At 44.4% G+C, this 27,168-nt stretch overlaps 1 protein-coding gene across 12 annotated transcripts in view; it reads right to left on the bottom strand.

The window, feature by feature from the left end:
* Positions 1-15,276: 15,276 nt before the first annotated feature.
* VSIG4 (V-set and immunoglobulin domain containing 4) overlaps positions 15,277-27,168 on the bottom strand; it is a 59,725-nt gene continuing 47,833 nt past the window's right edge. For 10 of the 12 annotated variants that reach the window (XM_039488029.1, XM_039488018.1, XM_039488020.1 and 7 more), the window contains 6 exons: positions 21,920-22,201; positions 21,509-21,586; positions 20,815-20,883; positions 19,367-19,480; positions 17,937-17,958; positions 15,277-16,659 (listed from right to left, as the gene is read on the bottom strand). In XM_039488029.1, coding sequence (XP_039343963.1) covers positions 16,446-16,659; positions 17,937-17,958; positions 19,367-19,480; positions 20,815-20,883; positions 21,509-21,586; positions 21,920-22,201 — 779 coding nt within the window. In that variant the 3' untranslated portion in view covers positions 15,277-16,445. The remainder of the gene's footprint in view (positions 16,660-17,936; positions 17,959-19,366; positions 19,481-20,814; positions 20,884-21,508; positions 21,587-21,919; positions 22,202-27,168) is intronic. The other 2 variants (XM_039488023.1, XM_039488024.1) reach the window with 2 other exon arrangements.

The raw sequence follows: 27,168 nt of genomic DNA, 5'->3' as shown, positions 1-27,168 counted from the left end.
AACCCATGAAAGCAGGCAGACCGGTAGGGTCCGTTTGTTGCAGGAAGCACTAAGGTGTCATAGGGATGACCGAGAATACCTGGAAGCAGATGTAGCAAATAGGTGAGACTCTTGGGGATACAGTGTTACCAACTCTCATGATTCTCATTGGTGTCTTTCTTAAAGCTCCAGCTTCTGGAGTCAAGTGATTGCATGAGAATCTCAGCTTTCATTTGTTTAAAAAAGAGTAAGTTTCTAGTCCTCATGGTTACAGAGAAACCTTGAACACTTGAACCCTAAAGCTTCAAAAGGCAGGTGACACATAAAAGGAACTCAAAATATATTCTTTTTAAAGAATCTCATGTTTTTAAGATGGTTTGATTTTTGGGGACTGACTCATGATTGTTGAATGCTTTGGGGGTGGTAATACTGGGATACAGCAAATCAAACATAAGCAAGGAGCAGCTTTGCAAAATCACCACCTGCTAGGGTGGCCAGACAGCAAGTGTGAAAAATAGGGATGGGGTCGGGGTTAATAGGAACCTATATAAGAAAAAGACCCCAAAATCGGGACTGTCCCTATAAAATTGGGACATCTGGTCACCCTACCACCTGCTGGCACAGTTTGGTTACAGTATCTAAGGTTCAAGCATAGTAATTGCACAGCACATTTTTAGATGGCTCTTCTCACTCACAGAGCCTTTGGAGTGCAAAGAGGCCTTGGGACTGAATGAGGAGTACATTGTACATTGACTGAAGTTGAAAGAAGTCAATCAAATTAAAGTGGAGTCTTTATTCTAGCCACATAAATGTATATTTGAGCTACTGCCCTAGGAGAGAAAGACTCCATATCCCACTCGGACACTTTGACATATGTTTGGTAGTGGTCTGTTGTGATTACTTAACATACTTAGGTTTTGAATAGTAAAAGCAACATGAACAGGCCTCCTCCTTTGGCAGTAGTCTCACTTCTGTCTGCCAATAGCAATGCCCATTGGGAGTTCTGACTGAGAAACCGAGGACTGTGTGACTTCCCCCAGTTAGACAGCTACATTTGGGTTTGATGAAGGCCCCTGCTGATCTGAAGACTAGGTACAGCTCAGGCAATATCATTATAAGCTCCTAGCTACAGGGCCTCCTACCCTCTTTAGCAGGGCCGGCTCCAGACCCCAGCGCGCCAAGCGCACGCTTGGGGCAGCATTTTGCCGGCAGGGTGGCAGGCGGCTCCAGCGGACCTTCCGCAGTCATGCCTGCGGGAGGTCCACTGTAGCCGCGGAGCAGCGGACCACCCGCAGGCATGACTGCGGAGGGTCCGCTGGTCCCACGGCTCGGGTGAACCCCCCGCAGGCATGCCTGCGGAAGCTCCACCGGAGCCGTGGGACCAGCGACTGGCAGCGCGCCCCCTGCGGCATGCCGCCGTGCTTGGGGCGGACGGATTCCTAGAGCCGCCCCTGCTCTTTAGGGATGAATAGGTGATGTTCTATCACTCCTGGGCCTTTCTGCTGACATTATCAATTCATTTATTTACCATATTCATTTCTAAGGTACTGATCACCATATTATCCGGGCACCATTCACATAATTTAGTTAAGCTGATGTAACACTTCCCAGTGTATTTTTCCTCTGCTCCCTACTTCATCCATTGCTCTTGAGATTGTCAGTGGTGTTGGTGGATTTTGTGATGTCCTCCTGGATTTGAACCAGTGTCCCTGATGTGAAAAGCTCTTTAGTTGCACTGCCAATTCCCTCCATCACTCATGCCCCTTTAACGTCATTTTTATAAGGGTGATGAAGAAGGCAACTGTTCAAGCTTCCAGCTCAAGAGGAGTTGTGTGGCTAAACAGAGACTCCTAGTGGCCTGAACAAGGAAAGGTCACTGCAGGGAGAAATAAGATAAAGCTTCTTCCCAGTCCCATCTGCCCCCACTTTTCCTCCGTCTCTCTCTTCTTACGCTCTGAGATTTCAAGATCCACCCAGGTTCTATCTACCTGACTGGTGTAAATCGGGACCCGGAGAGCAGCACCAGGTAGGATTCAAATCGAGGGTTACTAAAATAAGAGCGATGACCTCCACTGACAGGTAGAACACCCTCCATTTGTCTTATGGAAGAAACCCCATTCAGAATGGGTGAGACATAATTGATTTGGAAAGGAAAGGGGAAGGGAGGTGAGGTGGAGGATGTTACTGGAGATAAGCCTTGGGCTTCTCAGCTAGTTGAAAATTCTCCATCAAAGTTTTTCTCAGGGGAAACAAAAATATTTTGCAATATTTTTTCATTGAGGTTGGGTTATTTTTTTTGTTTGTTTTCTAATGAAAAAATTAGAAATAAAATATTTAATTTTTTTCTTTTTTAAAATAAGTTTTTGTTTTGAGGGGAAATAGTCATTTTCTCTCACTTTCTGACTTTTTTCCATTGGAAAGCAGGAGGAGTGTGGGTGGGGAAAATGAGAAAAAATTAAAAGTTAGAACAAAAATTCCATTTTATTTTACTTTTTCCTCAGTGTTTCCAGTGGCCTCTTCTTCATTAACTTTTCCCTTCTTTTATTAGTAGAAAAAGTAATGAAGTGAGAGAAAGTAGGTTTTCCCCACAAAATGAAACAATCTTTTGAATTTTTTTAAATTGAAAATGTTTGCAAAATTTTTCATTTAAAAAAAACAATAATTTCCACTAAAAATTTCAGCTGAAGCAAAACATTAATTTCTTTTAATGTGTGTGTGTAGGGGGGAGGGAGGGAGAGAGAGAGAGAGAGAAATATTCTTGTCTTTTTTAACCTACTCCACAGGGGGTACTAAACGATGGTTACTGGATTGGTGGTTGGCTGGTTTTGCTTTACAGCTCAGGAGAGAAATCATCCTCCCTTTTGTGCTGCAGCTGCCCCTGGTCAGCAGTTGGAAGCAGTGTTGTGGGGCAGCCAGCATTGCCCTGTCTTTGCACAGGACTGTTGGTGTCACTAGGCATAAATCTAGGTAACTCGGGAGGATGGCTTTGGGCCTATGTGACCCAAAGTACCTTTATGTAAAGTGCTTTTGTTAGCCTTGCTAAACTTTTGTAACCTTTTGTGTTATGTGCTAATTACTGGCAGTGGCAAGGTTGCTTAATACTAGATGTAGCCAATACTAAATAAGATAGGCGGAAAGCAGGTGCTGTAATTAAAGTTATATGCATGAGAACGTAGCCCCCACGGTGGGAAAGTACAGATAACTGATCACAGAAGAGTTGCTAACGAGCTAAGGTGGTTTTTTTGCCAAGTATGACTTAACTGCTTCATGTGATTGCTATTGCAAAGTGTATTTGCTGCATGGGAATGAAAGGTGGGGGGAGAGGAGGAGTGTGAGGAGTAATGGGAATGCTTAGTTGAAATCATGTATAAAAAGAGAGAGAGCTGTTTTGTATCTGTGTGCAGGATTTGAGAATGCTTTTCTCCCTGGCACCTTTTTGGGCTCAAATAAACCTGGTTTTGCTTCTCCACCCTGGTGTGATAATTAGTGCGACGCAGACCGCGAACCCTGCTGTTGCTCCGCCTCGGGCTCTTTGAGCCGGCAACAGTTTTGGCGTCCCTGGGTGGGCTCGAGGCAAAATTGTGCCTTGCCCGGACTCCTCCAATGGCCGGTGGACGATGGTCACAGCTGATGCCCGGCGCGCACCGGTGCCTTTACCGGGGGCCTCGGCAGAGACGCGTCAGGCTGACCTTGGAGGACACAACGGTGCAACGCGCTCAGATAGTGGAGAAGCAGCTGCGGGCGACGGTGAGGAACCGGTCCTGTGGATAAGGTAGGAACAGTCCAGTGCTGTTAACCTTTTGTTTGCCTGTTAAGACCTGGGGACGCCCAGTGTCTTCCCATAGGTATGGGGCAGGAACAGAGTACAGGCAGAGTATGGTGTACACCCTTAGAATGCATTCTGGTGAATTGGAAAGTGTTTGAATCAGATCCATTGACTAAAAGCAAACTGAAAAGGTTTTGTACAGTAGACTGGCCTCGGTATCAGCTAGAGAGCCAGGAAAGGTGGCCACCAGAAGGATCACTTAATTACAACATGATCCTTCAATTATTTCTGTTTTGTCAGCGAATGGGTAGCTTCTGAAGCTGTTTGTATGTAGAGCTCTTGTAAAAAAATCCCCCAGCATATGCCCCAGAGCCACACTGGGAGGAAGACTGTCCGTGGGGACGTCTGTCTCTCTTGGGCTCACGCCATCTGAATTTATTGACTGTGCAGCAAGATAAGATGCATCGTGGTAATAGGAAATAATGGCCTTGGTGTGTGTGTGTGTGTGTGTGTGTGTGTGTGTGTGTGTGTGTGTGTGTGTGTGTGTGTGTGTGTGTGTGTGTGTGTGTGTGTGTGTGGAAAATGGGGGAGAGACAGTCTAAATATTCCACCTCACCCCCTAAGGGTACCCCAGCATGTTACATGTACATTATGGTCCTAAAACCTGCAGGTATTTAGAGAATTGGAATCATCACATGTGTGAAAATCCATCTAAACAGTGCCCATTAGAAGGTATCTTCAATCTAGATAAGATCATATATCTCAGAGGAGCTTTTAATCACAAAGAAAAGCCTCTGACACAGTGTGAGCAATTTGTCTAGGAACGGGTTAATTTGAAACTTGGCTAACCCCAGAGATAAGGAGAAAGCTGCTCTGTGTACAAGGTCAAGAATCAGTACAGACTATGTTAAGTACCAAAAAAAAAAAAAAAAGAAAAAAGAAAAAAACTGCTTTCAGCCCCAGCTGGTTGTGGAAAATAGAGACAGAGGCAAACCAAAGGCACAGTACAAGTTACAGAACTGAGATTGCATTTGCAAAGCTTAATTCTCCAGTGAGATCCAACAGTGTGCTTCTGCAACCCTGTAGCTGGTATGGCTCGGTGACACTGGAAAAGCCACAGGCAGCTGACCTGAACTGGAATCTCTGAAAGAGACGCCAGGAGAGTCCAGGGTGTAAAAGAACAGCCATCCCAAGAGTGGAAGCATGTTGGAAATTCTGGACAAGCTGTATACAGGATAATCTCCCGTCCACCTATTTCCCTTCTTTGACCATTATACACAGACGTGGCCAGTCTGGATATGTGTAAGCATTGAAGTGGCTTAAGGCTTGGGGCATTCATATTTTTCCTGAGTGATGTGGGAGTGTTCCCAATACTCTCCATTGTTGTTTTATTATTTTTAATGAAGCTTTAAAATTTAATTATATGCAGTGTCAGTTTGATCACCTGACATGAGGAATAATTGGTAACAGAAATTTGTCACAGTTTGGTGAGCAATAGAGAATGGGGGAGCCCTGCAGAATTTACACCATCTATCTGTTTTACCCTTGTTATTTTATGTTTGCTTTGTTTGGTATTGTTTGGTATTATATGATAAGGATTGTATGGTTAAAGGTGAGCCCTAATAGAATAAGGAAACACTATCTGGTTTTGGTGCACTATCTGGTTCTGGTTCTATTCTGTTTAACCGGTTACTGTTGTTTTTCTGCTCTGTTCATTTGGGCGTTAGGTGTGTGGGCGGAACTGAACTTCTCGTTCGTAATTCCTCAGGGTGGAAGCCATGTGTGCGATGAAGCTCTGAGGTTGTATTGAGATCTTTCTGTCCCGCCCCCCCCTGTAACGGACAATGTAATAGAAGTGGAAAAATCTGGCTTAGACTGTAATTTTCTCTGCTCTCTGTGTAATTTTCTTTTCTGTTTAAGTGTCAGCAGACAAATGGGTGGGTCTCTGGGTAGACCCCAAAGGAGTTTGGATTGTGTGTTAAGTAAATGGCCTCTACCCATGGCCATGTATTTTTGCCAGGTGGCAAGCCTTACTAGGGAGGACTCGAGTAGTTTTGGGAGTAAAATGTTTTAGGGAAAAGACCAGAAGGGTGGGGGCAAGTTGAAAAGCCCACCCTCCTAGCTAACTGGTAGTGGAATACGTTGGTACCCATGGAAAGAAACAGTTCAGCAAAAAAAAAAAAAAAAAAAAAAGGCTCGGGCCCAGGCGGCCAGGCAACAGACAGAGAGCTTGGAGAACAGGTTGGAAACTTTTAGGGTGTAGTGAAAAAACAAGAACAGAGTAAGTAAGTATACGCATAGGGGTTCATATACTCAGAAGAATATTTGGAATGGTGATCTGAGTTGGTATGTGGCTGTTGAAAGGACAGGCAAGTGATTTAAGGCACAGTGAAAAGTTAACTCTATAGTTGCTGGAGGGAACAGCAGTTGAACTTTGTAAATGTACTAAAGTAAAAAGTTCTTGGTGTCTTTGAAATGTTTGTAAATAAATTCAGGCAAAAAAAATATGGGGTAATTCTCCTAAATTAACAAGAGTATTTGTATATTTTAAGTAATAATTGACTGCCCAGAAGGGGCAGACTTTTGTTTTGTCTTTCAGATAATCAAAGAAAACTAATGCCAGCTGAACAGCATTCAACATACCATGCATTTACTGACAGAGTAACAATTATGTTTTGTGTTCTATGTTCTGTCTTGTGGTGTTTGTCTCAAGTGGCCAGAATTGTTGTGTTTAATATTTTTATGGGATGGTCTAATTTAAAACCAAGTGGCAGTGTTAAATTGAAATGCAGATACTTGTTTTGTTTTACTTAGAATACAAAGTGTTTGGATATATCAGAAAATGTGATATACTAAAGTCTAGTAAATTTCCTTAAGAGAAAGAAACTTTATTGGCCAAATCTTTTAATTTAGAGTGGTTATTAAAATTTGCATACTAACAGTCTTTAAAAGCAAGGACATGGAAAGTTAACCCACTCCCCATATTGTACATGGGATCCTTCTGGCTACCTCAGACTTCTAGCCAGAGGGCGGGGGATGGTGGGAAGCTATTGGACTACAGTTTGTATTAAATGAACTCATCGAAGTGGGTGTGCTTGTCTTGGTTTGTTGTTCTCAAGCTCTGTAATAACATTATTTTAGTGAAATGGTATATGTGGCATATATTAGATAAGACTAATGTACTGTATAACAGCAATGTGTATGTGTTCATTGTTAACACCAGGTGTATACGTAAAACGTGAAAGTTTTTTGTAGGTTAAAAAAAGCTGAGAAGGGAAGCTAAAAAAAAACAAGTTGACTGAAAAAAAAAAAACTAGATAACATGCTCAGTTTAAAGCTGAGACACTGACTTTGTTCAAGGACACTCCTCACAGCTAAGACTTGGCTAACCCCCAAAAAAAGGAACAAGGGGGGGACTTAAATTTGCCCATGCAGCTATAAAATTTGTAAAATCTGCAAAGACACTAATGCAATGTGTTAGGTTTTTTTTCACACAGGTAAAGAAGAAACAACCCAAAGATCCTAGCAGCCTGCCCCTCCTTGGAACCAGGAGACTGGGTCTACATAAAGATCCATCAACGAAAGACTGCCTTGGCTCCATGCTGGAAAGGCCCGTATTGAGTCCTGCTGACTACCAACACCGCTGTGAAGTGCCAAAGACTGACTGCTTGGACCCAGGATTCTCACTGCAAAAAGACCCCTCCACCTCAGAAGAATTCTCCTACTGATGATAAGCCTATTCTTTTTTTCTAGTTCTATTGTGCTTCTGAACAGCAGGGCAAAAGGACAAGGTGACGTGCTGGTTGAACCTCTCCCTTGTCCACGGACAAATCTATTGTGCCTTTGAATTTTTCTAAAAGAAGCAAAACCATTACAGGGTGATGTACTGATAATCTCTCCCCTGTAGAATGCTAAACTACATCTGTTTTGGGAAAGACGAAGAAACACTCACTCCACTGACATTGCCAAAGTCCAGGAATTCCTGACCAGAAAGGACATTAAGAACTGACCCTGGTGAAGAAACAAAGAATTACACACTGGCAGGACGAAATTTGTGGGACTTATATTTGGAACTGTGGTATTCATTGGATTTTGGGGTTTATTCTACAGGCTGCGCCCTGTGTTTTGGATAAATCCTTCAGCATGTATTGCCCTCCCTCATTGCATTTTGAATAACATTGTCCTTATCCAGTTTTCAGATCACTTTTACATACCCAGATTGCTCACAAGGGGCTGCCCTTACATTAGTATAACAGAGAGCCTGGGCTATTTCCTCTGGAACAAAGAGGGACCTAAAAGCCAAGAAAATGATGAAAAATTGGGCCAACTAGAAAAGGCCACTAGACTTACTCTTGAAGCTCAGCTGTCTTAAGTACAGGCTGGAGTTGGTAGTTACATGTCATTTCAGCCCTTAGTTCTGTGACCCAGACGTTACTGACAGAGATGGTATTGAATATCACTGAGGCTGGGAAGGTATTGCAGTGGGATCTAGACCAGACTTGGCCCACTGCCCTTACAGATGCATCAGGAGTACCATCTGATCTGTGGTCATGGAGACATACTTGGACACTTTCTGGATAGAAGTGTGGACATTCACAGTGCTCCTTCCAAGCATATGGACCGGTTAGGGTGGGTGTGGGCTCCCACATACCGAATCCTGCTGGGTCCATGGGGAGCATGCATATGGGACTGAATTATTCACCGAGACATCTGGAAAATTAAACCACTTGGTATACCTACCTGATTTATAGTCAGTGCCCCAATCCCTTAGTTGTTAAATGAACATTCCACTCTTTTGTCCATGCGTTCATTCTTGGGTTGGGGTGACTAAGCTCAAAAGAGCAGTTGTACATATTTCTGCAAAGCTTCATTGTTTTTTTGTCTTTAAAGTTTGAGAAGACTCAGCCAAAAATTTGTTGAGTATTCTCAAAGGGGGGAGTTGTTGGTGTCACTAGGCATAAATCTAGGTAACTCGGGAGGATGGCTTTGGGTCTATGTGACCCAAAGTACGTTTATGTAAAGTGCTTTTGTTAGCCTTGCTAAACTTTTGTAACCTTTTGTGTTATGTGCTAATTACTGGCAGTGGCAAGGTTGCTTAATACTAGATGTAGCCAATACTAAATAAGATAGGCGGAAAGCAGGTGCTGTAATTAAAGTTATATGCATGAGAACGTAGCCCCCACGGTGGGAAAGTACAGATAACTGATCACAGAAGAGTTGCTAACGAGCTAAGGTGGTTTTTTGCCAAGTATGACTTAACTGCTTCATGTGATTGCTATTGCAAAGTGTATTTGCTGCATGGGAATGAAAGGTGGGGGGAGAGGAGGAGTGTGAGGAGTAATGGGAATGCTTAGTTGAAATCATGTATAAAAAGAGAGAGAGCTGTTTTGTATCTGTGTGCAGGATTTGAGAATGCTTTTCTCCCTGGCACCTTTTTGGGCTCAAATAAACCTGGTTTTGCTTCTCCACCCTGGTGTGATAATTAGTGCGACGCACACCGGGCAACGAACCCTGCTGTTGCTCCGCCTCGGGCTCTTTGAGCCGGCAACAGTTTTGGCGTCCCTGGGTGGGCTCGAGGCAAAATTGTGCCTTGCCCGGACTCCTCCAATGGCCGGTGGACGATGGTCACAGCTGATGCCCGGCGCGCACCGGTGCCTTTACCGGGGGCCTCGGCAGAGACGTGTCAGGCTGACCTTGGAGGACACAACGGTGCAACGCGCTCAGATAGTGGAGAAGCAGCTGCGGGCGACGGTGAGGAACCGGTCCTGTGGATAAGGTAGGAACAGTCCAGTGCTGTTAACCTTTTGTTTGCCTGTTAAGACCTGGGGATGCCCAGTGTCTTCCCATAGGTATGGGGCAGGAACAGAGTACAGGCAGAGTATGGTGTACACCCTTAGAATGCATTCTGGTGAATTAGAAAGTGTTTGAATCAGATCCATTGACTAAAAGCAAACTGAAAAGGTTTTGTACAGTAGACTGGCCTCGGTATCAGCTAGAGAGCCAGGAAAGGTGGCCACCAGAAGGATCACTTAATTACAACATGATCCTTCAATTATTTCTGTTTTGTCAGTGAATGGGTAGCTTCTGAAGCTGTTTGTATGTAGAGCTCTTGTAAAAAAATCCCCCAGCATATGCCCCAGAGCCACACTGGGAGGAAGACTGTCCGTGGGGACGTCTGTCTCTCTTGGGCTCACGCCATCTGAATTTATTGACTGTGCAGCAAGATAAGATGCATCGTGGTAATAGGAAATAATGGCCTTGGTGTGTGTGTGTGTGTGTGTGTGTGTGTGGAAAATGGGGGAGAGACAGTCTAAATATTCCACCTCACCCCCTAAGGGTACCCCAGCATGTTACATGTACGTACATTATGGTCCTAAAACCTGCAGGTATTTAGAGAATTGGAATCATCACATGTGTGAAAATCCATCTAAACAGTGCCCATTAGAAGGTATCTTCAATCTAGATAAGATCATATATCTCAGAGGAGCTTTTAATCACAAAGAAAAGCCTCTGACACAGTGTGAGCAATTTGTCTAGGAACGGGTTAATTTGAAACTTGGCTAACCCCAGAGATAAGGAGAAAGCTGCTCTGTGTACAAGGTCAAGAATCAGTACAGACTATGTTAAGTACCAAAAAAAAAAAAAAAAGAAAAAAGAAAAAAACTGCTTTCAGCCCCAGCTGGTTGTGGAAAATAGAGACAGAGGCAAACCAAAGGCGCAGTACAAGTTACAGAACTGAGATTGCATTTGCAAAGCTTAATTCTCCAGTGAGATCCAACAGTGTGCTTCTGCAACCCTGTAGCTGGTATGGCTCGGTGACACTGGAAAAGCCACAGGCAGCTGACCTGAACTGGAATCTCTGAAAGAGACGCCGCAGGAGAGTCCAGGGTGTAAAAGAACAGCCATCCCAAGAGTGGAAGCATGTTGGAAATTCTGGACAAGCTGTATACAGGATAATCTCCCGTCCACCTATTTCCCTTCTTTGACCATTATACACAGACGTGGCCAGTCTGGATATGTGTAAGCATTGAAGTGGCTTAAGGCTTGGGGCATTCATATTTTTCCTGAGTGATGTGGGAGTGTTCCCAATACTCTCCATTGTTGTTTTATTATTTTTAATGAAGCTTTAAAATTTAATTATATGCAGTGTCAGTTTGATCACCTGACATGAGGAATAATTGGTAACAGAAATTTGTCACAGTTTGGTGAGCAATAGAGAATGGGGGAGCCCTGCAGAATTTACACCATCTATCTGTTTTACCCTTGTTATTTTATGTTTGCTTTGTTTGGTATTGTTTGGTATTATATGATAAGGATTGTATGGTTAAAGGTGAGCCCTAATAGAATAAGGAAACACTATCTGGTTTTGGTGCACTATCTGGTTCTGGTTCTATTCTGTTTAACCGGTTACTGTTGTTTTTCTGCTCTGTTCATTTGGGCGTTAGGTGTGTGGGCGGAACTGAACTTCTCGTTCGTAATTCCTCAGGGTGGAAGCCATGTGTGCGATGAAGCTCTGAGGTTGTATTGAGATCTTTCTGTCCCGCCCCCCCCTGTAACGGACAATGTAATAGAAGTGGAAAAATCTGGCTTAGACTGTAATTTTCTCTGCTCTCTGTGTAATTTTCTTTTCTGTTTAAGTGTCAGCAGACAAATGGGTGGGTCTCTGGGTAGACCCCCAAAGGAGTTTGGATTGTGTGTTAAGTAAATGGCCTCTACCCCATGGCCATGTATTTTTGCCAGGTGGCAAGCCTTACTAGGGAGGACTCGAGTAGTTTTGGGAGTAAAAATGTTTTAGGGAAAAGACCAGAAGGGTGGGGGCAAGTTGAAAAGCCCACCCTCCTAGCTAACTGGTAGTGGAATACGTTGGTACCCATGGAAAGAAACAGTTCAGCAAAAAAAAAAAAAAAAAAAAAGGCTCGGGCCCAGGCGGCCAGGCAACAGACAGAGAGCTTGGAGAACAGGTTGGAAACTTTTAGGGTGTAGTGAAAAAACAAGAACAGAGTAAGTAAGTATACGCATAGGGGTTCATATACTCAGAAGAATATTTGGAATGGTGATCTGAGTTGGTATGTGGCTGTTGAAAGGACAGGCAAGTGATTTAAGGCACAGTGAAAAGTTAACTCTATAGTTGCTGGAGGGAACAGCAGTTGAACTTTGTAAATGTACTAAAGTAAAAAGTTCTTGGTGTCTTTGAAATGTTTGTAAATAAATTCAGGCAAAAAAAATATGGGGTAATTCTCCTAAATTAACAAGAGTATTTGTATATTTTAAGTAATAATTGACTGCCCAGAAGGGGCAGACTTTTGTTTTGTCTTTCAGATAATCAAAGAAAACTAATGCCAGCTGAACAGCATTCAACATACCATGCATTTACTGACAGAGTAACAATTATGTTTTGTGTTCTATGTTCTGTCTTGTGGTGTTTGTCTCAAGTGGCCAGAATTGTTGTGTTTAATATTTTTATGGGATGGTCTAATTTAAAACCAAGTGGCAGTGTTAAATTGAAATGCAGATACTTGTTTTGTTTTACTTAGAATACAAAGTGTTTGGATATATCAGAAAAATGTGATATACTAAAGTCTAGTAAATTTCCTTAAGAGAAAGAAACTTTATTGGCCAAATCTTTTAATTTAGAGTGGTTATTAAAATTTGCATACTAACAGTCTTTAAAAGCAAGGACATGGAAAGTTAACCCACTCCCCATATTGTACATGGGATCCTTCTGGCTACCTCAGACTTCTAGCCAGAGGGCGGGGGATGGTGGGAAGCTATTGGACTACAGTTTGTATTAAATGAACTCATCGAAGTGGGTGTGCTTGTCTTGGTTTGTTGTTCTCAAGCTCTGTAATAACATTATTTTAGTGAAATGGTATATGTGGCATATATTAGATAAGACTAATGTACTGTATAACAGCAATGTGTATGTGTTCATTGTTAACACCAGGTGTATACGTAAAACGTGAAAGTTTTTTTGTAGGTTAAAAAAAAAAAAAGCTGAGAAGGGAAGCGAAAAAAAAAACAAGTTGACTGAAAAAAAAAACTAGATAACATGCTCAGTTTAAAGCTGAGACACTGACTTTGTTCAAGGACACTCCTCACAGCTAAGACTTGGCTAACCCCCAAAAAAAGGAACAAGGGGGGGACTTAAATTTGCCCATGCAGCTATAAAATTTGTAAAATCTGCAAAGACACTAATGCAATGTGTTAGGTTTCTTTTCACACAGGTAAAGAAGAAACAACCCAAAGATCCTAGCAGCCTGCCCCTCCTTGGAACCAGGAGACTGGGTCTACATAAAGATCCATCAACGAAAGACTGCCTTGGCTCCATGCTGGAAAGGCCCGTATTGAGTCCTGCTGACTACCAACACCGCTGTGAAGTGCCAAAGACTGACTGCTTGGACCCAGGATTCTCACTGCAAAAAGACCCCTCCACCTCAGAAGAATTCTCCTACTGATGATAAGCCTATTCTTTTTTTTCTAGTTCTATTGTGCTTCTGAACAGCAGGGCAAAAGGACAAGGTGACGTGCTGGTTGAACCTCTCCCTTGTCCACGGACAAATCTATTGTGCCTTTGAATTTTTCTAAAAAAAGCAAAACCATTACAGGGTGATGTACTGATAATCTCTCCCCTGTAGAATGCTAAACTACATCTGTTTTGGGAAAGACGAAGAAACACTCACTCCACTGACATTGCCAAAGTCCAGGAATTCCTGACCAGAAAGGACATTAAGAACTGACCCTGGTGAAGAAACAAAGAATTACACACTGGCAGGACGAAATTTGTGGGACTTATATTTGGAACTGTGGTATTCATTGGATTTTGGGGTTTATTCTACAGGCTGCGCCCTGTGTTTTGGATAAATCCTTCAGCATGTATTGCCCTCCCTCATTGCATTTTGAATAACATTGTCCTTATCCAGTTTTCAGATCACTTTTACATACCCAGATTGCTCACAAGGGGCTGCCCTTACATTAGTATAACAGAGAGCCTGGGCTATTTCCTCTGGAACAAAGAGGGACCTAAAAGCCAAGAAAATGATGAAAAATTGGGCCAACTAGAAAAGGCCACTAGACTTACTCTTGAAGCTCAGCTGTCTTAAGTACAGGCTGGAGTTGGTAGTTACATGTCATTTCAGCCCTTAGTTCTGTGACCCAGACGTTACTGACAGAGATGGTATTGAATATCACTGAGGCTGGGAAGGTATTGCAGTGGGATCTAGACCAGACTTGGCCCACTGCCCTTACAGATGCATCAGGAGTACCATCTGATCTGTGGTCATGGAGACATACTTGGACACTTTCTGGATAGAAGTGTGGACATTCACAGTGCTCCTTCCAAGCATATGGACCGGTTAGGGTGGGTGTGGGCTCCCACATACCGAATCCTGCTGGGTCCATGGGGAGCATGCATATGGGACTGAATTATTCACCGAGACATCTGGAAAATTAAACCACTTGGTATACCTACCTGATTTATAGTCAGTGTCCCAATCCCTTAGTTGTTAAATGAACATTCCACTCTTTTGTCCATGCGTTCATTCTTGGGTTGGGGTGACTAAGCTCAAAAGAGCAGTTGTACATATTTCTGCAAAGCTTCATTGTTTTTTTGTCTTTAAAGTTTGAGAAGACTCAGCCAAAAATTTGTTGAGTATTCTCAAAGGGGGGAGTTGTTGGTGTCACTAGGCATAAATCTAGGTAACTCGGGAGGATGGCTTTGGGCCTATGTGACCCAAAGTACGTTTATGTAAAGTGCTTTTGTTAGCCTTGCTAAACTTTTGTAACCTTTTGTGTTATGTGCTAATTACTGGCAGTGGCAAGGTTGCTTAATACTAGATGTAGCCAATACTAAATAAGATAGGCGGAAAGCAGGTGCTGTAATTAAAGTTATATGCATGAGAACGTAGCCCCCACGGTGGGAAAGTACAGATAACTGATCACAGAAGAGTTGCTAACGAGCTAAGGTGGTTTTTTTGCCAAGTATGACTTAACTGCTTCATGTGATTGCTATTGCAAAGTGTATTTGCTGCATGGGAATGAAAGGTGGGGGGAGAGGAGGAGTGTGAGGAGTAATGGGAATGCTTAGTTGAAATCATGTATAAAAAGAGAGAGAGCTGTTTTGTATCTGTGTGCAGGATTTGAGAATGCTTTTCTCCCTGGCACCTTTTTGGGCTCAAATAAACCTGGTTTTGCTTCTCCACCCTGGTGTGATAATTAGTGCGACGCACACCGGGCAACGAACCCTGCTGTTGCTCCGCCTCGGGCTCTTTGAGCCGGCAACAGGACCATTCCTGTGTGCACAGCTGCAATGCATTCTCAGTGGAGTTGCAATGGTATAATTAAGAGCAGATCTGACCCTGGCTCAGCAGGTCTGACAGCAGCACAAAATAGCAAAACCTTGTTTGTGTCATTAGAGTAAGCAGCTGTGAGCTAACCTTTAGGACCCAAACTCTCACATGCTCTTGTGCTGTCACTACAATGGCAGGCAAGCTGCATGTCTGTGAAAACTTGTGTGAAGAGACTGTACAAGTGACTGTGAAAACACCATCTAACTTTATTTTGAGTAGGGCACGCTGTACCCCAAATCACTCTGCAGAGTTACATCAGACAAGAGAGCAAGGGGAACAAATTGCAGGAAACAGAATGAGCATGCATTGGATGATGAAAGACCAAAGTGGTCAGAGTCAAGATTCAATAGACTCCTTGAGACCCCTTTGCAATTACCATGGGAGAATATTAAAATACTCAGCACTTATCAAGCACTTGCTATGTTCAAGGCACTTTACAAACATGAAAGCCTCACAACATCCCTGTGAGATAGGTCAGTATTAATATCTCCATTACACAGATAAATAAGTGAAGCAGACAGATTGAGACACATGCCAAAGGCCACACAGTGAGCCGATGTCAGAGTCTATATTAAAACGCAGGAGATTCTGGTTCCCAAACCATTGCTCATATCACTAGACCATCCCTTTCTTTCCCCTCTAAGCTCTGACTCAGGATGACAAAGTTCTGCAACATTCCTATTATATTGTGTTCCTATTCCCCCCACCCTAAAGTCAAGCTGTAGTGTTTTCCCCAACATCAACTCTGATTTTCCAGAAGAGAGGCAGGAAAGAAAGATGCCTTCCTCCAATCTGACACACCCCGGACATCAACCAAACCCTTATGGTCCCTTTACCACCCCACCCCACATCTTGGGGAGAAGACCTGAGTGCAAATAAGATGTAAAATCAGTGGTTTAATTGTAGTGGAGGAAGCCAGAGAACTTTCTGCCTTTTAATAAAGTTCCCTGGCCCTAAGCATTCAGTAACTTTCTATCATTATAGATCTTTTTATTGTTTTAATTATCATTTGTTGGGTATGTTACAATCCACTATTTACCTTGACCTGCAGCTTCAAGACTTTTGTGGAGCCCCTTTAGCCCTGACCCCCATCCCCCAGGATGCTCACAAATTAATCACTGCATAAATCAGATAGATAACCGCTTTGCTGAGGGTTTCTGCAACAAAGGCCAGAGCTCAATTTGCTGAAGAAGCAGAAGGTGACACAGTTCCCCTTGAACAAATAAAGGAAGGAGTTTAGAATATTTATCAGAGGAGAAGACAGACAGGAAGGAAGGTTTCCCTTGGTGAAGGGTCACCATTCAAGCTCTCCAACTCTATCTTCTGCACTCCTGCTTGCATGAAAATGCTGGTTCCTACTGAATATCCCTCACTTCATATTCAGATTCCATTGCGTTCACAAGGCTCTTGCATTCATTGTTTTCCTTTATGCTTATTGTCTCATATTCATTCTCTTTCACAGGCTGTGTCATGAAGTTGTTTTTGACTGTGGGTTTTCCCTCCTCATACTTGCACTTGCCATTGACTCCTGAACAAGTCTGTCTTCTCGCGTCATTCCTCGTGTTTTGACTGAAACAAAAGTCCAACATTAATGGGAGGAAGGAGACAGGGGAGACTCGACATTTTCAGATTCTGATCTCATTTAAACCAGAGCAGGGTAAATCCAGAGTCATTCCATAACTTCAGTGGAGTGACTCTGGATTTGCAGTAGGGTATTTGAGATCAGGCTCTGGTCCTCTGCTTTTGAATGACAGAGGAATATTAGCTGTGGAATAACAAGACTCCTGATACTAATCCAGGGACATTATGGGAGGCTGTGCAAGTTGGTTTAAAGAGACATGCAACAATGATGAGAGAGTCACATACAAAAAAGAGGCAACCAAGAACAATCAGCAGAGAATTTGGCTCCAACATTGGCTGACATTACCATACTGACCTCAATGGGGCTACACCCGTGGGGAATTTGGCTGTTGGAGAATAAACGATAGAACAAATAGTGGACAAATTGCAACCCATGGACCAAGTGCAGCTGATAAAGTTCTCCAAGGTGGTCTGTGGCTGGCCACATCTTTACAGTGAAGGTGCAACCAACGAAGAGCAGTCCCAGCATGCAGTGCACAATACTGGTCAGAGTTAGACCTTATTTTAACATACTGCTGTACAAACGTCACTGATAGAATAGCACCTGGACATATTTCATTGGCAGAATATCACACTGCAACACACACTCTTATGATCACTTTCACTGGCATCTGGATAAGTAGCTCCCACAGTACGTGTCGTTTTTATTGTCGGGGCCTTTAAATTGGCAGCTTGTCTTGTGTGTTAGTAAATGGAAGAGTAGGACACAGGGATGCACATTTATGATTAGGATGGTCCAGGAAGAAATACCAGGGAGTAACGGAAGGAGGTTCAGCAAAGGACAGTTTGGATGAACATCAGGAAATGGTTCTCAACTGGGAGACCCATTCAACTGGGACACTATCCCAAGGGAAGAGCTAGAAATTCCTGTTCTTTAGATTCTGGACAAAACACTGGGAATTCACTGGAAAATCATGCACTGGTCTCTTTGGTGAAGGAACAGAGAATCCAATAGATCTTTTCCAACTCTAATTTTGGTGTGGTTCTAAGATATCATTCAAGAACATTTCTATCGCTGTCCCCTGTGTGAATAACTAAACTTTCATGCTGTCAATCACATACACCATTAAGCTATTCAAACCTCTCCTCCTGTATAACCAAAGAAGACATTCATTCTTCACTTGGCAAATAGTTTTCCTGCCACAGAAATCAATATTACAATCCCAGAAGTTCCCTCAGCACGACAGGTGATGAATCTTACTCACTATGTTACTTCATATGGATTATCTGAAAAAAAAAGAACAAAAACACAAATGTGAAAATGTTGCATTTTATTACCCCACAGAGAAAATCAGTTTTATTTAAAAAATGTGCTCATTGATAGGTTTCATAATGATAAATGGCATTTACATAGCACTGTATAAAGTTTTTATAGTACTATACAGACATTAATAAATCCACTCAAGCACCCTGCTAAGTAAGTTTTTTGTTACCATTTTACAGATGGGAAAATGGAGGCATGGAGTGGTTAATGACCAGCTGAAAATCACAGCTGAGCTGGGATTAGAAACCAGGAGTTCTCACCTCCCAGCCTTGTGTTCAGTCCACTACATTTTGCTGCTCTTCCTTGGCTGATATTTCTGTACAGCAATTATATATTCATAACTATCTGGCTTTGAAATTCCCATTTCTGAAATGAACACTAGAAAGCTCTTACTATTGGGACTGAATGTATCGTGCCTGTCCAGCTAAGGAGCAGACACTAAAGTGGATTTAGCCTCTGGTGACTGGTTATCTGGGGCCCAGATTCTCTGTGTCCGGCACATGACCTCTCTTGGTCTCTTGTATGCAGGCAATGGCTCCACCAAGTGAGGCAAGAAGAAATGGTTACCCCCTGATTCACCAGTAGGATCCAGGCTGAGCTGGTCTCAGCTACGAGTCACCTACTCAAGTTCTATAGTCAGTAGGAGATGTGCTGAGTATTGGTGTCAACTGGAGGCTGCTTTTAGAGAATGGAACCATGCTGATTTCCTAGCAACCATCTCTGGAGCACACACTTGCAAGATGTGCATTCACAGTCCTGCAATGGATAGGCAGAGTACCCTCAGTTCAGTGCTCAGAGGAAATCTAGGAAGGCAGGCACTGTGATTATGATTACCCTGTCCATTCCCTTCCTTGATAGAACATGCCTGCCCCCTTGTGTTCATATACGAGAAGTGACTCATTTTCCTTTCGTTGTATTGCATCAGTATTCTAATCTGGGACCAGCTCATTCCTTCTAGTCTATATGCTGGATGGAGGAAAGCTGCTTAGAATATTGTTTCTTCTTACTGAATTTTCATGTATGTAAACTAGTGAGTAGCCTGTGGGAGTGCAATGTGACTACTGGCCTGCTGGGAAGACCCCCATTTATCTGGAGTGAGTTACACCTAATCTTCGGCGGGGAAAAATCACATGTATCCAAGAGAACACTCCCCATCCCATCCTCCACCTGCGCACAGATCACTCCCATGACCTCAGACCACATTTCTGTCAAACACTTTGAGCAAACATCTTAAGGTTTTTAAAGCAGATCTCAAAACTGCCTCTGCTATCTGTTGGCAGAATATTGGCCCCCTCCCCCGGAAATCCTCAGCAGTAGAGTCAGCCTGATCGCCCAGAGCAGTCCTGAGCTTCCCCAGCACACCCCACTCACCCTCCTTGGTCTTTCTCCTGCACAAGATGACAGCGACGACAACAAAAACCACAGCCACACAGAGCACAACGATCAGGATGATGAGATAGAAGGGCAGGCCAGTCCTCCGGTGGCCTAGATCAAAACAGCATAAGCTGAGGTTTCAAGCAAGGAAGCAGTTCTGCTTCGTAATGAATAAAAACAGACAAACCACGATGATGGACCTTTCCCTTGGGAGCTGAATGTACTGACTGAGGCCTAGGTTATTATGTGGTTTTTCTTTGTGTTCCTTCCTCATACTGAGTCAGCCAGCTGGGACAAAGGGGCTCAGAGCAAAGGTAGTGGTTCAGTCAAATCTATTGTCTCACAGCTGGAGTTCCTGCACTGGCCTCTTGCTGCGATATTGGGGTCCATTGTGGTTCATGGTCAGCATCTCCATTCAGAGATGAAAGGAAGCCCCAGCTGACTGAGAAAGTACGAGCTGTGCGGAGCAGAACTGTGCAAAACCTTCACATCCAAACATCAAGCCACATGAAACTCATCTGGTTTGGGGCCTCATTAAAACTCTAGTTTCAGCTCATTTCATCCAAAGAGTCACCATGGTTCACAGACATTTTGAGACACACTGGGATTTGTCTAAAAAAATCACAATGTCTACTGTTTCACTGAAAAACTAGGTAAATCATGACAGTTACAGCTGACTTTAACTTTGAGATTTTCAGTACATTTGAATCCTGAAACTCAAAGCAAACATCAGGATTCGGACAAACCCACAAGGACCGGAAGCTGGGAAGGAGGTGAACACAAGAACGGCCATACTGGGTCAGACCAAAGGTCCATCCAGCTCAGTATCCTGTCTACTGACAGTGGCCAATGTGAGGTGTCCCAGAGGGAGTGAACCTAACAGGCAATGATCAAGTGATCTCTCTCCTGCCATCCATCTCCACCCTCTGACAAACAGAGGCTAGGGACACCAAGAAGGATTTGGACCTGCTGCCTCTGCCTAGCCTTGGGCTGCCCCTCTGCAACCCTAGGACGCTTCTTGGCCTTTAACAAGGCCTGCAGCCTGGGGGGTTTCCAGGCTGGAGCTCCCCAGCTCCTCTGGCCTTTCCCCAGCCCTGCTCCACTTTAGGTACCCTGCTCAGTTCCCAGCAGCCAGGCCCATCCCTCTCAACAGCTAGAGAGAGACTGTCTCTTGGCTTCTGGCCCAGAACTCTCTTATAAGGGTCAGCTGGGCCCTCATTAAGCCAGCCACAGCTGTGGTCAGCGACTCATTCAGCTTCTCACAGCTGTTCTCACTCTCTTACCCTGCTGCAGCCCTCTCCAGGGCTGCTTTCACCCTTCCAAAGCCAGATCGGGGTGATCACCCCGCTACACCCTGTGACAAAATCTACTGCCAGGTGTCAGCATAGGAACTCCAGCTTGACTCTTTGACCTCCCTGGCCACTGCTTGAAAGGTCTCCCCCTACCCGCTGTCACTTCATGCGTTTCTGGAACTCGCACGTCACTCCCAGTTGCCAATGCTGTGGTGATCAGATCTGCAAATCGAGCAAGGTTCAGGTGATCATAATGGTTTACGAGTCATTCAGCATTGGAAAGAAATTTGATTCTGGCCTATGAAGCAGCTGCAGGACTGGAGGGCATTTCCCTGTTTAGCCTAATAAGCCAGTGAAACAAACCCTTTAGAGCCAGTGCTGCCCATGTACCTGCCAGGGTGACCATCCCTTCTGAATAGAAAATGAAAGGCCCTGCTGTGATACCTTTGAGCCCCACAAAACCACTGGGGTGACAGGGGCATGATTAACGCCTCTGATTAACTTCTGCTGTACCAAATGGAGCTAAGGAAATCCATAGCTCCCCTGGACATGTCCCCAAGTGTTAGAATGGCCGCCATCCCATGGAGACTATAACCAAGTAGTCCAGCAGCATGAGACCATGTCTCCCAAGGAGCAAGGGAGAGAGGGGCTGGAAGTTACCTAGGGCAGCAGAGGTCATTTCCAGCAAGCCACATGCCTCAGCAGCCTACAGACCATCTGCTAAAAACTGGCTGCAAATGAGTGGACATGTCACAGAGTCAGTTCATCCTCTATATTATTCACATACAACCACAATGAAAATATCACTTCATGTCCAGTCTCCAAGCTGCTTCCAAGCAGGCCTCACCTCTTTCTGAGGCAGGCTTGGCCGTGGTGTTCGCCTTGTTCTCAGAGCTGGGTACTGTGGTTGCTGGTTTTGTGAGGTCTGTGAGAGAAATGACCACACATCAGATTCTGCTACTCCTTCAATTTACAAATTGGATAAATACAAAATCTTCAGGGGGAAGTTGGAAGCCTCCCATAATGCACTTTATTGTGCAATTCTATATCACTGGAGGATGCATGACATTTCTCTGACCTCAGCCAGTGAGCTGAGTGATCCTAAAGCATGCGGATTGACAGCCATTGTTGTTTTAACCTAGCAAGTGTCACTATAAATGTCTCATCCTTTTTAAAACCCTCTAAGCCATTTGCCTCATTATCATCCTGCAGCTGGGAGCATCTCAGAGACCACCAAGCACTAGTTTGGGGCACTTACCCCTCACAGTCAGCTGCACTGCATCACTCTGCTGCATGACTTGTGAGCTTGCTCTGTTTTCCGCTTCACAGTAATATTTCCCCGTGTCAGACGTTTGCAGCGAATCAAACATGAGTACGGCGTGATTGCTCACAAGCACTGTGTTTCCTCCTGGCTCTCCCTTGAACCATCGGTAGGTGATGGGTGGGGACCCATTGGCAGAGCAGGTCAGGCTTGTCCTAGCCCCTTTTGGTACAGTGAATCCCAGATTGCCTGCTCTGATGATGGGTTTAGTCACTGAAACTGAAAGACAGAGTGAAAGGGATTTGGGTCAGTAGTTAAGAACTCCATAGCATTCATCACCACACAATTTTGACAGGGTTCCATGCCCCCTTTTCTGTTTTATGTCCTACCTCCAATCTCACATTTGGACCAGTATGTTTTTGGAGCAGTCAGCCATTTTGAAAAAAAAATTTTTTATGGGGAACATTAGTGTGTGTGTGTGTTTTAACATGTTAAGGTTAGAAGAAAATAGGGTTTATTTACACATTCTTAGAGAAAAATAATTTTATAGGCATTTTTAAGGGGATTATCACCAAGTGATAAAGAAAGGAAAAATGTTAGAAAAGAGAGAGTTTTAAAACTGCAAAAAAGAGATATGTTAACAGGTCTTTTTAGAGGAAATAATTACGCATTTTTTGAAAGAAAGGTATTATATTAATTTTAAAAGAAAATATTGTTTATATACTCATATTATTTTGCCATAAAGTCTGAAAAATAACTCCGTGCCTTTTGAAATAAAGAACAGAACATGCATTTTTAGAGAAAATAAACAAGACACAAAGTGAGAGAGAACAGCTAAGAAAAGCAAAAGCATCTTAGCCTGTTACAGAAAAAGGAAAAATAAAGGGAGAGAGAAAGATGTAAAGCATGGGTGGGCAAACTTTTTGGCCCGAGGGCCACATTTGGGTATGGAAATCGTTTGGCGGGTCACAAATACTCATGGTTCCCGGCCAATGGGAGCTGTGGGGGCGGCACTTGGGGGAGGGGCAGCGTGTGGAGCCCCCTGGCTGCCCCTATGCATAGGAGCCAGGGGGGCACATGCTGCGGCTTCCAGGAGCCATGTGGAGCCACAGCACGTGCAGAGCAGGGCAAGCCCTGGACCCCGCTCCCTGTCAGGAGCTTGAGGGCCAGATTAAAATGTATGAAGGGCTAGATGTGGCCCCCGGGCCGTAGTTTGCCCACCTCTGATGTAAAGCATCAAGAAGGCCTCTGTCACTGAGCACATGGCAGAGAGAAGAGAAAACCATCCAACTCCTGCAGCTACCTCTAGACAAATGCCAACAATTCTGGGGGACAAGGTGGGTGAGGTAATATCTTTTAATGGATCCACTTCTGTTACTGAGACAAGCTTTTGAGCTACACAGATCTGGTTCCTTGAAATACGTGTTAACTACTCATGCTACACAATCTATTCCACCTTGTGTTTAGTTGTGACATTCTGAGTTAATTTCACAGACCTGAAGATGTTTACAGGCTAAGAGACTTTTGCTTTTTTTGGTTGATCTCTCTCACTTTGTGTTTTGTTTATCTTCTCTAATATACATGCTCTATTCTTTATTTCAAAAGACATACAATTATTTTTCACACTTTTTTCCAAAGTAACTTAAATGCATAAACAATATTTTTTCCTAAAAACTAATATTTAATACCTTTATTTCTAAAATTGCATAAAATATTTTTTCTCTGAAAAGATTTCAACATATTTAAGTATCAGAGGGGGAGTCATGTTAGTCTGGATCTGTAAAAGCAGCAAAGAATCCTGTGGCACCTTATAGACTAACAGACGTATTGGAGCATAAGCTTTCGTGGGTGAATACCCACTTAGGGTATGTCTACACTACAAGAGTAGTTCGAATCAACTTAAGTCGAATTTGTGGAATCGACCTTACGAAGTCGAATTTGTGTATCCACACTAAGGACACTAATTCGACTTTGTGAGTCCACACTAACGGGGCAAGCGTCGACTTTGGAAGCGGTGCACTGTGGGAAGCTATCCCACAGTTCCCGCAGTCCCCGCTGCCCATTGGAATGCTGGGTAGAGCCCCCAATGCCTGCTGGGGGAAAAAATGTGTCGAGGGTGGTTTTGGGTAACTGTCATCATTGAACCGTCAATCACGCCCTCCCTCCCTGAAAGCGCCTGCGGGCAATCTGTTCATGCACTTTTCTGGTCAGTGACAGCGCGGACGCCACAGCACTGCGAGCATGGAGCCCGCTGCAGTTATGGCCGTTTTCACCTCCTCGCACCTTATCATCCACCTCTTCCACAGTCAGCTGCTGAGAAATCAGGCTACTTTTCAATGGTGCTGCAAGCACTGGTGGACCATAGGGGACGTTTTACCAACATCAACGTTGGGTGGCCAGGCAAGGTTCATGACGCGCGTGTTTTCAGGAACTGTGGTCTGTTTAGACACCTGCAGGAAGGTAGTTTCTTCCCGGACCACAAAATAACTGTTGGGGATGTGCAGATGCCTATAGTGATCCTCGGGGACCCAGCCTACCCGCTAATGCCCTGGCTCATGAAGCCCTATACAGGCGCCTTGGACAGCGACAAGGAACTCTTCAAGTACCTGCGAGCAGCGAGCAGCGTGACCTCTGACTGTTCAGTTTCTTTACAGAGAAGCTGAACCTGTCCCTGTTTCTTTACCCAGTTACTGTTGACTATCCTCTGCAGTTACATACCCCATTCACCTTGTTTCCCCCACTTCCAACACACATGTAAAAATAAAATACGTGTTCCATTGTTACTTAACAAAGGTTTCTTTATTAATGACTTTGCGTTAAAGGGTTGAAACTGGGACGCAGACTGTGCTGTGTAGGGTGTGCAGTGATGTAAAGACCGCCTCTAAACTCGAGGAATGACAGGCTCCTGCTCCTAAAGCGGTCTGCAGTGCCAGACTGGTTGTTTCAACGGAGCCTGCCATCCCTCCTTTTTGGGACTCTGTGTGCGGGGGCTATGTAACCTTGGCGGAGGAGGACGGATACAGATTCCTCTGCTGCGTGACTCTGCGGTCCGGGACAAGGACCGCTGCATAAGATCTGTAACCGCCCTCCCCTGCTACAAAGTCACGTACCCCCCCACCCACACAGAACCTGGAAACCACCTCCCATACCGACCAGGGTGCCTACTGACTGCACTGTGTGTGTGACCTGCTGCTGATCCTGCCCCCGTGTCTGTACCCTGGTAAAGGTGACCGCCCTATGCAATTACCAACCCCCTTCCTCACCCCCCCTTCAAACACAGTCTTCCGTAAAAAAACATGATGGAAACAGTAATTAACAGCAAAGTATTTTTAATAATTAACTAGACAGTTAGGGGATGAAACTGGGATTGGGGCTTGGGTGAGTCAGGAAAAGAAGGACTTCTCAAAATTTAGGGTATGAGAGCTTTTGGGTACTTGAGCACTCTGATGGGGTGCAGTGACAGTTTTCACGGCCCCTGGCGCCCCTCCTTCTGGTTATTTTGGGTGAGGGGGGTATGGGACTTTGTGGCGGGGGAGGGCGGTTGCAGATACACTGCAGGGGGGCTCTGTTCTCCTGCCTGCAGTCCTGCAGAACATCCACAAGGCGCCTGAGCGTGTCCATTTGCTCCCTCATTAGTCCAAGCAGCGTTTGAGTCGCCTGCTTGTCTTCCTCACGCCACCTCTCCTCCCGTTCGCTGTGTGAGCGCTGGTACAGAGAGAGGGTCTCCCTCCACTGGCTCTGGGGATCTCCGTGAGGGTGATGAAGAGATCCTGGCTGTCAGGGAAACCAGCGTTGTAAGCACTGTCACCTGCCTCGTCCTCCACAAACCCTTCCTCATCTTCCCCGTCCGCGAACATCGCCGAGGAACTGGCCGTCGACACTATCCCATTGTCAGAGTCCACGGTCACTGGTGGGGCAGTGGTGGCAGGCTCCGGAGCGTCTGTTTGCCGCTTTGGTCTTGTGGTAGCCTTGTCTCAGGTCCTTGATTTTCACGCAGCACTGCGTTGCATCCCAGCTGTATCCTCTGTCTCTCATGGCTTTGGAGACCTTCTCGTAGGTCTTTGCATTCCGTTTTTTGGAGCGCAGCTCCGAAAGCACAGACTCCTCGCCCCACACACTGATCAGATCCAAGACTTCCCGGTCAGTCCATGCTGGGGCCCTCTTTCTATTCTGAGATTGCATGGACTCCTCTGCTGGAGAGCTCTGCATTGTTGCCGGTGCTGCTGAGCTCGCCCTGATGTCCAACCAGGAAATGAGATTCAAACTGGCCAGGCAGGAAAAGGAATTCAAATTTTCCCAGGGCTTTTCCTGTGTGCCTGATCAGAACATCCAAGCTCGGACTGCTGTCCAGAGCGTCAACAGAGTGGTGCACTGTGGGATAGCTCCCAGAGCTACTAAGGTCGATTTCCGTCCACACCTAGCTTAATTCGACATGGCCATGTCAAATTTAGCGCTACTCCCCTCGTCAGGGAGGAGTACAGAAGTCGAACTAAAGAGCCCTCTATGTCGAATTAAATAGCTTCATGGTGTGGACGTTTGCACGGTTAATTCGAATTAACACTGCTAAATTCGAATTAAAGTCCTAGTGTGGACCAGGCCCTAGTCAGATGAATGACGAAGTGGGTATTCACCCATGAAAGTTCATGCTCCAATACGTCTATTAGTCTATAAGGTGCCACAGGACTCTTTGTCAACATATTTAAGAGACTTTTCTCTTTTTTGCGATTTTAAAACTCTCTCTTTTTGGACACTTTTCCTTTCTTTATCACTTTGCCATAATCCATGTTATTTTGTAAATTACCTAAAAATGTTTATAAAATAATGTTTCTTTAAAAGTGTCTAAAATACCTATTTTCTTCTAACCTTAACATGTAAACACACACACACAAACAACCCTAAGGTTCCCCATGACCTTTTTTTTTTTTCTTCAAAATTGCCAACTGTGCCAAAAGTGTACGTGTCCGAATATGAGACTGGGGCAGAACGTAAAACAAAAGAGGGGCATGGAAACCTGTCAGAATTATATAGTGACAAATGCTATAGAGTTCTTAACTATGTAGGTCTGAATTATCCCAATACGGGGGGGGGGGGGGTATTTGATCTGGGCGTTTATTATACATTTGGAGGACAGTATGAGGCCAGATCTGGATTTCATGTCTGTTCAGATGCAGAGTTCAGGCCTTTCTCCAGACTGAAGTTATTCATTGCCTGCTCACGTCCTGCTTAGTTCATGGCTGCCTGGTGAC

The sequence above is a fragment of the Mauremys reevesii genome, linkage group 9, assembly GCF_016161935.1.
Source record: "Mauremys reevesii isolate NIE-2019 linkage group 9, ASM1616193v1, whole genome shotgun sequence".
Classification (NCBI taxonomy): domain Eukaryota; kingdom Metazoa; phylum Chordata; order Testudines; family Geoemydidae; genus Mauremys; species Mauremys reevesii.
The sequence above is the reverse complement of the archived record's forward strand: the minus strand, read 5'-3'. Positions and strand labels throughout refer to the sequence as shown.